The sequence below is a fragment of the Nelumbo lutea genome, chromosome 7 (assembly GCF_056320005.1).
Source record: "Nelumbo lutea isolate HS-2025 chromosome 7, American lotus-T2T, whole genome shotgun sequence".
In the NCBI taxonomy this organism is placed as follows: Eukaryota; Viridiplantae; Streptophyta; class Magnoliopsida; order Proteales; family Nelumbonaceae; genus Nelumbo; species Nelumbo lutea.
The window spans coordinates 48,718,868-48,728,741 of NC_142690.1; the positions used below are offsets into that span (position 1 = coordinate 48,718,868).

At 38.0% G+C, this 9,874-nt stretch overlaps 1 protein-coding gene across 1 annotated transcript in view; it reads right to left on the reverse strand.

Annotated features, from left to right (window-relative positions):
- The window catches only part of LOC148846301 (mitochondrial import inner membrane translocase subunit TIM14-3-like), a 32,873-nt gene extending 24,115 nt beyond the window's left edge, over positions 1-8,758 (reverse strand). The window contains exons 1-2 of the mRNA XM_088953991.1: positions 8,626-8,758; positions 7,753-7,867 (exon numbers count right to left, since the gene is read on the reverse strand). Coding sequence (XP_088810117.1) covers positions 7,753-7,852 — 100 coding nt within the window. The 5' untranslated portion in view covers positions 7,853-7,867; positions 8,626-8,758. The remainder of the gene's footprint in view (positions 1-7,752; positions 7,868-8,625) is intronic.
- Between the last annotated feature and the right edge of the window lie 1,116 nt (positions 8,759-9,874).

The window sequence follows — 9,874 nt, forward strand, 5'->3', positions numbered from 1 at the left end:
CTCTCGCTTACCATGTACCCTTGTCTAAATTAGCATGTGCACAAAGGATGGCAGTGAACTTAGGGGGGAATTCAAAAAAAAAAGTAAGGGGAGCTATTGAATAAAGAGAAAAAGACAAGAAGAATATGGGTTTTTTTTTGTATATTGCATTCCCTTTATCTCTCTCTCTCTCTCTTTATATCTATCTTACTCTCTCTCTCTCTCCCCTTATAAGGGATGATAATGGGCTGATGGGGGAATTCAATAAAAAGTAAGGGGCTGAGAAAATTAAAAAATACATTGTTTCACAACATAGGGGGTTCTTTGTATATTGTATCCCATTTACCTCTTTCTCTCTCCCTCTCTCTCTACTCCCTTCATATATCTAACTGTCTATCTCAATCACCTTCTATCTATACCTATCCTTGTGAAATATCTTAGCTATTCCAACTCTCTCTCTCTCTCTCTCGCTCTCATTCTCTTTATCTATCTCTCTATTAAAGTTTGGATATATGTGAATCAATGTGAAATCTATTAAGTTGGCAATACTTTATTAAAGTTTGAACATTGTGAAATGAATGTTATTAATTTGGACAATGTTTTATTTAAGTTCCAAGTGATCTAAATTTTGGATATGGTCCTAACATTGCTAGATTTATTTGGTATTTGGTTTAGATGTCATGTACGATATACACCATCAACATACATCATGGTGGGTTCTTTATGAATATGCCACCAATGATTTATACTGGTGGTGATGTGTTTGTGAACCACAATGTTGATAGTGACCTCTTATCATTCATTGAGATACAACTATTGATAAAATATCTTGGATTCAGTAAAATAGGTGACTTGTTATATAAGAAGTCCAACGCAAACGTGGATGATGGGCTAGTATGGTTGAAATTTGTTGCTGATGTAGTGGAGATGTGCAAAGTGCATGAGAGGCACAAACACATCAATATTTATGTTACTAGATGTGAGAGTACAAAGACGAATATGTCGCAGGCTAGGCTGTCACAAGCTATGGGGTCACATGATTTGCATTCAAATCATGACTTTCCACAACCATCATCAACACATCATGATCTATCCCCAATTGAACTTGGTAATCTAGATTATCTGAATTATGGTGCTGATTTTGGCACTAAGTCTAAAGGTGATTATGGGTCTAATGTGGAAGAGGACCCTGATTATGAGCTAGAAAGTGATCATGAAGATAATGTTGAGAGTGAACGTGATGAGGCTAGTGATGATGTCAGGAGATCTACAACCCGTTGATGATGTTGTTGTTGGATCAGACATACTATCTAACTATGAGCAGCCAGTTGACTTAGAATTTGTATAGGTCTCATGAAGAAGGTAGGCCCAGATATGAACCTTTCTTGGAGAGACAAATGGATAACCCATAGTTGGTTGTGGGTGTGGTATTCTCCAATCCAACAACCTTTTGGAAGGCACTAGTTAATTATGCTATTTTGAATGGTTTTGACTTTAAGTATGTCAAGAACGAGAGCACCAGGGTTACAACTATTTATAAGAATGAGAAGTGTGATTGGTGAGTTCATGCTTCCTGGTTGCAAAATAGAGAGGCATTCTAAATAAAGTCTTATAGGGGTGAGCATACATGTGCACGTGTGTATGCAAATACAAGATTGACTTCTACAAGGTTGGCAAACAAGTACAAGGACCAATTTAGGGATGAACCTGATTGGAAGGCTAGTGCACTACAAAATGAAACCCTCTAAGAATTTAGGGTTGAAGTTTCTAGGTTAAGGGCTTATTGTGCAAAGTAGAGGGCAATTGTTGATATTGAAGGTGTTCATGCTGAACAATATGGTAGGTTGAGGGACTATTGTGAAGCCATCTTACAAACGAATCCCAATAGTGTGATAAAGATCGGGTTTTGTAAGAATTGTATAGGACAAAGTTGTACAAGAGAGTTCTAGAGACTTTTTGTTTGTTTAGCTGCCTTGAGGAGTGGTTTCAGAGATGGATGTCAACCTATAATAGGGCTTGATTGTTGGCATTTGAAGGAACCCCATGCATGGATCTGGTTCTTGAGGTTGTTAAATGATATCATTAGAAGTCCAAAAGAGTGTGGTTGGACTTACATATCTGATAGGTAAAAGGTAAATGGAATCTTACATATTTGCTACTTGTAGTGTTTTGCATTTATTACATGCTATCAACTATTAACTTAATGCTCATTTCCATGTAGGGGGGCTGGTGGAATGTTTTCAAACGTTAATGTCAAGGGCTGATCATGGGTTATGTGTTAGGAATATGTATGCCAACTTCAAGGACCATTTAAAAGGAAATGACCTAAGGGACTATCTTTGGGGAGCTATAATGGCATACATTGTCCCCAAATTCCAGTGGCATATGGACAAGTTGAAAAGCCTGAACAATGATGCATATGAGTGGTTAAAGGCTATGCCTTCTAATCTATGGTCCAAGTCTTCATTTGGTCCTAGGACTAGAAGTGATGATATCTGCAATAATTTTTTAGTCATTCAACAAGTGGATTCTAGACTGCAGAGACAAGCTAATAATCATTCTAGTAGATACCATTCAAAGGCAAACGATGAAAATGATTCATACAAGACAAAAAAAGCTTAAGGGATAGGGGGCCAATATGTCCTAATGTCTAGAAGAAGTTGGATATTGTTCAAGGACAGGCTAGGAATCGCTTCTCTGTTTATGTTGATAATGGGAATTTTGAAGTTGAGCATTCCTGAAGAAGGGCGGTGGTTAATTTGCATGCTAAGACTTGTTCTTGTAGGGCCTAGGCACTAACTGGGTACCATGTTGTCATGCAATCTCGTGCATTCAATCACAATAAGGCAACATATATGATTATGTTGATCCACTGTATACCAATGAGAGATGCCTAAAGGGATAGAGTCATTATGTGCTACCAGTGCTCGATGTATCTCAATGGCCAAGAACATAACATATTACTACCAAACCACCACCTTTTAGAAAGCAACTTGGTAGGCCAAAGAAGGCTAGGTGGAAGAGTCCTGATGAAGTCACATGAGGTACATGTGTCAAGGAACTTTATGAAGATGAGATGAACACTTTGTGGGGCTGAAGATCACAATCACAAGAGATGCAAGGGCCAGGGTAGAGACACTCATCAACAAAATGTCAATACACCACAGTAATCCATTTCATAGATAAACTAATACAACTAAAGTTAGTCCAAACTACAAACTACAAATAACTTTACATGTGGTGGTTTAATCCTTTTAGGCTAGTATGTTTGAATGATAGTCAACTAAACTAGTTGATGTTGTTTATAATGCAGGTGGGGCACTCCAGAAACAACTTGCCAGCAATCAGTTATCAAATGCCATCTAAGACATCTCACCATGTATCATATGGTGGAGATATTGATTTGCATATGTGCCAGGCATAGCAATTTCCTTCACAAGCTTCTTCAGAACAAGTTTATCTAGGACCTTCTCAACAGTATTATCCTCTCTCACAGGTGAGTGAAAAAAATATTATTATTATGATTTGATAATTTCATTACCCAAACTAATTATCCATCCTCTCTTTTGCACAAGCTTGTTAAAATCTCCCCCGAAGTGGGGCATATCATGGTGGACCACAACAAGATGGAACTCATTCAAGAGGAAGAGGCATGGGTAGTGGTGGAGGTCAACATTATGGAAGAGGTCAACATTATGGAAGGGGAATGTGTATGGGGAGGGATGTGGCAATTGGTGGGGTAATATTACCATCCTCACCTCTATAGCAGAGAAGTCAGCCAAGCACCAATGATTTTTGGATGAGTGGGGGTAGTACTTCAATGGCATCATCTAGACCACCAAATATCCCACATCAAGTATTATGTATAACACCATATAACACATTTTATTTGTTTGTTTGATACCCTGTAGAAATCCATTTTGTTTTATGTTCATTGTAGGCAAATCGGGTATGGTTACCTCACCACCACAGGTATCCCGTTTAGACCTAGATACATTTTCTTTTTTTAAATGAAAACACCCATCCATTGAATTCACTCCATTGAAAACACTCAACCAGATAGTAGAAGTGGGAGATGGATATGGATGGGGAGAGATGTGAGGAGAGGGACTAAAATAGTTGTCATTTGACAGTCATGTGTTTTATTGAGAGAGAGAGAGAGAGGCCATTGACATCAACAACTTTGCTAATTTTTGGTCTTTCTTGTTCCAATTGTGCAAAGGCAGGGGGCGTACTTTGGAGATGAAGATAGAATGAGGAGCCATTGACATCAATAATAACCGTTGTCAATGAGATTCTAATATTAACTTTATGAGTCTTCCTACTTATGGACTTGTTAATTTTGTACATGTTTTGTTGTTGAGCGTATTTTTTTTGGGCTTATATATATTGAAAGGGCATCACGAGGGGACCATTATAACTAAATGTGGATTTTTGTAAGGTAAATCTCTTAAATTATCCCTACTGTTTAACGTAATGACACGCGGTACTCCTACTGTTTAATTATTGTCTTGCAGGGTAAGTTGTTAATATCCGTTAATGTTCCATCGGAATTCATACACACGTGACACCACGTGATGTATAAATTTTTTTCAAAACCCAATTTTGCCCTTCGTCCCTCTCCCTTCTTCTTCACCATCCCTCCCCGATGGCAGCTACAGTTTGCAACCTCCCTTGCCAGTACCCGTAAGTTGCAGCAGTGGCGGTGATTTTGGTATCGTCGTCATAGGTAATGGCGATTACACGGTTGTCAGTGCTAGAGTCAACCCTCTTTCCCTCTCTTTGCAATGGACATTCTCGGAAGATGATGATGCCAGTGGTTGTTCTCTGTTCACCGATGATGGAGGAAGGAGAAGCAGAGGAAGAAGGAGAAAGAGAATAAAACTTGGTCGTCTGTGAGTGCGTGGAGGGGTCCGCCGCTGCTACAACTTGCAGCGACCTAGCTCCTTAAGACCAATGGGCGAAGCAAATACCGCCGCACAGAGAGTGGCGGAGTGGGGGCTAGTACTGAAGACCAACTCGGAGATGGGGAAGCCGCAAGGGGTCACAATGTGGACATCCCCGGAGGTGGCGACGAGCTATCCGACGATGGGGCGGGCAAAGAGAGAGGGTTCCCGAGAGTATCCGAGGACCTAAAAGATGCTCTATCCACCTTTTAGCAAACGTTTGTCGTGTCCGATGCGACCAAGCCCGATCATCCCATCATGTATGCAAGTGTTGGTTTCTTTAAGACGACCGGTCACACCTCCAAAGAAATCATAGGCCAGAACTAGTACCACATCATCTACTTTCTCACCTAGTTTTCATTAACCCTTGTTTTTTTATTGTATTCAACTGCGTTTATTAATTTATTGTGAAATGTGAAATTGGTCCACAATTCACTATCGATCGTTTTCTTTAAACTTCAACTAATCAAAAGCTTGGTTTTGTCTAGGTTGGGTGGGAATGCAACCGATTTCTTCAAGGAGTTGATACTGATCCTGAAGAAATATCAAAGATCAGAGAAACATTGAAGGAGGGGACAAATTACTATGGACAGTTACTAAATTACAAGAAGGATGGAACCCCCTTCTAGAACCTCCTCACCATTGCTCCCATCAAGGATGGGTTTCTCCCTTACCTGTTCCCCATCCCCATCTCCTTCACCTACAAATGCGGAGGAATGAAGACCTCCAGCTTTTGTGATGGCCAAGATGGTGGCGGCTTTCTTTGATTTTTGCAAGTGAACAAGAATAGACTCCGAGCAGCAGAGAAAAGAGGTAAAGTTTGGTCTCAACGCCATCGCCATGGATTCCAATATATAAGGTCAAGTCCAATCTTGAATTATTCCTTACATCAAAGCTACACAGATTGAAGCAGAAGCTTGCTTAACTTCTATTGTCTTATTTCTTGAAAGATAAGAGCATTAAGATTCATACACCCAAGGTAACTCTTCTTGCTATCGGGACCGCTGCAACTTCAAACAAAAACACCGGGGCCTCATTGAATAGCCCTGATGACAGTTGGTATCAAGTAAAGCTTTGAAAAAACTTGGAAGTCAGGGGGTTTTTATCAGTTGGGTTTTATTTTGAAAATTTGATAAATAATAAAGGGAAAATTCGACATTTCGTTTCCTTCCGTTAACACTTAACGACGATGACAATTGTCTAAAAACTTAAGGGTACCGCAAGACAATAGCTAAACAGTAGGGGTATCGCGTGTCATTATGCTAAACAGTAGGGGTAGTTTAAGAGATTTACCCTTTTTGTAAAGAGATGGGGGAGGGGGGCAATTTTTTTGTTCTTTTTTTGTTAATGCTAAGTTTGGAAGGAGTACAAAATACAAATATATAGAGTGCAAATCCTTGTATTTTGTATTATTTTATATGTATATGTACTGTAGAAATTTGTATTTGTACTCCTTTCAAACTAAGCCTAAGGGTACTAGTTAGGATTCAAAAAATCATTACGCATCAGCCCGTATTGGCTGATATGTATCATATCAGGCCCTTCCTGATACACCCCTACAAGGGTTGTATCGGGTCAGGGCCTAGTTCAAAGGGTAGCCGGGACTTAAATTGGTTCCTCTGGACCAAAACCAGAAAAAATAAGTAAAAGTCAAAAAAAAGGACAGAAACAGACTAGTATCGATACTTTAAACCTTGGTACTAGTACGTAGGGTATATATACAGATGAGGAGGATATGATATCAACAGGTTATTGGATAATTTGGATCTGAATATAAAGGAACATATTTGAATGCATGGTTTGCTTTTATTCTTGTGAAAATTTGGACTGATGTCATCAGGTTCCTATGGCTTGTCTTACGGATAGGTTTTTATTCTACATCAGGTTCTTATGTCATTAGGTTTTAGTTCTAGTCTCAAATGAGACTAGATGCATTGATAAAAAGAGGGGTATCATCAAATGCATGGTTTGCTTTGATATATCTCCCTTTGATATATCATATTGAACCAATAACATGCTATGACAACCGGTGTCATTGAATGCATGGTTTCCTTCAAAACGAATTATTTTGTCAACTTTCTTGTTGTTTGATTTAACATGGATAGTTCTTCCTTATGTTGCATATGTTAACTTCTCTTGAACCGTGTAGTTAAGATGTTAAAGATGATCAGCAATGGAGTAATGTGATTGTACAAGTTCTTTGATTTATGCCTGATGTAGCCCACAAACCATGGAACCATGGTTCATGACTTGATCTACTGTAGTAATATCTTATTTGAGATTTAATATTCATGTTACTAGTTCCTCACAAGCATATGCCTGCAGATTTTTTTGTTTTGTAGATCCAAATGCCACAAAATTTTCAAGATGAAGAGGAATCCCCACAAAGTAAAATGGACAAAATTATTAGTCATTGTGTTAACCAAAATGTAACTAGGCAATTTACTTCTTTTCATTTGTCCTGTGTTTTCAAGGATTCAACATTTGAGTTTGAAAGAAAGCGAAACAGGCCAGAGAGATATGGCATAAATCTCACAAAAAACACCCTGAAGGTAAAACAAATTATTTAGTGGTGTTGTTGCCAAATATATACGAGGACAAGGGCAACAAGGAGATTTCATAGGTATTTGAGGTCTACAAGTCCGATCTGTACACAAGAGAAGAGCACACGTCAGAGGCCCCAAGTGTTATCCTAGGGGTGAAGACTCTGACGGTCAAATTAGCTAAGTGCTTAAGAAGGGTCAAACTAGGCAAGAGACGAGGGCTCAGAGCTTAGTTTTTAATAACCAAGAATGATTCTCTTGGGATTCTAAATATGTGTTCTTACCTTGAGATGAGCACCCCCTTTTTATAACTACCCCTGCCTTAGGAGTAATTGGAAGCAGTTGGAGATGTGTGGATAGGATGTGATCTGGCCGATGCTGCATGGCGCGATCTATGGCCTGCCAAGTATCATTACATCAAGTGGCATTGAGGTATAACAATAGGACCACCGCACCATGATCTTAGTTTCTACACATCCTCAATCCCTTATCAAACCATATGGTGGAGGTGTAAATGACAGAGAACATAGGATAAATTAACTTGTACACCCTGGATCATATCATAGGATAAAACTAAAAACTTAAAAGAGTGTCATGACGGTTCTGTAATTGTATAGTATAAAATTGATCATATCATATATTGTTTGATTCATGAGTTTCTAAACATCCTAACTTAACCAAAAGAGTGTCATGATGGTTCCCTAATTGGGATTACACAAAACAAAAAAGAGTCTATCCTGATTCCTGCCAGGAGGGTTCCCTACTTCCTAAATGTAAACAACAGAACGAAACCAAACACAAACATAAGCTTCAAAAGGCACATGAATCCCAAACTCTTAGCAATTATCATTTGCTCAGACTTCCATAAACATCACTTTAGAGACGCATATAGCAAGCAAACCCTTTCAACTCTACTGTTTTAGTTCATGAACCATGAACCCTAAAAACCCAAGAATACCATATAACAAGCAACCTTTACACTTTCATGCAGACAAGCACCAAAGAATATCAGATATTACTTGAAGGCAAACCCTAATATATAGCAAACCCATAAACTTTCATCGACATCAAATCAAACAAGCAATCTTCAACATTAGGGTTTGTCTTCAAGTATACTTTATGACAAATGGGGATACCAACGACGGATTAGAACTCACTGGAATGGGAAGACTTGTCGGCAGCCAACCTTCGCTAAGAAGAAAATACCTTTGCTGTGAAAAACCTCGGCAGACTTGAACACAACGGAGAAATGAGATAACTTGCCAAACGTAAGTCTTAAAATGAATTGAGGGCTAGAATGGCCCAACAAAATGTCAAAAGGGTGTTTTGGGTATTTAAAAGTGTTGTAATAGTGAAATGTTAACCTTTTGTCCACGGTAACTGATGGATCACTAACAGAGGGGGGGCGGTCTTTGTCTAACAGTCAAAGTACAGGAGGTCTTTGTAGTAAAAAATAGTAAGGGAGTATTCGTCACAGACCCCATAGTACAGGGGGTCCATGTAATTTACCCTAAATTTAAATTTGAAGGGTAAATGTGTGATGTTTCATTAAATAACATGGGGTTTTGATTGATTGAAGCTCTTTTGGTGTTGTGTCTTTATAGTAGTATAAATTTTTCCTAAAGTATTATTAACTTATTTGTGTACATATTAAATTGTTCTATGATTTTGAGTAGGGTCATTAACTAAAACACCCCTATAGTTTTTGTTTTACTAAAACATCTCTTACAGTTTGCAATCAATTTATTTATTGACCTTCAATTAGTTGAAAATAAAAAAGGATAGTTTTAACCCTAATAGCCATTCAAATAAATTTAATCAAAAGAAATTAAAAACAAAATACTATTTTTGCCCCTAGTAAAACATGGACAATCACTATATTTTTCTTTATTTGGTCAATTTTGTTTTCTATAAAAAAAAGTGTTATCGATACTTTTGGAATAACCAACCATGGATCCACACCTTCAACATTTTCCACTCAGTTTAGGGGTACTTTTGGAATAAACAATGATGGATCAATGCCCTTGAACATTTTCCAGTTACTTTAGGTGATCATGTTACTATTTTTAGATGGCAAAACAAATAGTTATTAATGAAAGGTCAGTTAAGTAAATAGGTTGCAAACTATAAGGGGTGTTTTACTAAAATGGAAAATATAGGGTAGGTTTAAGTAAATCTATGAAGCTATAGGGGGTGTTCTATTAAATGACCCTTTAGTTTATAATATTTTATAATCTAGGTATCTTATTATTGATTGCAATGTATTACTTCATACAATACAAATCATTATAATAGAATTTCTATTAAAATTCCTTGAGCCTCTAGTAATTATGTAGGCCTTGTTTGGGGCAAGCTGCATTAACTAAGTCCCTTTGGTTGAGCACCTATGTTTTCGATAAGCAATTT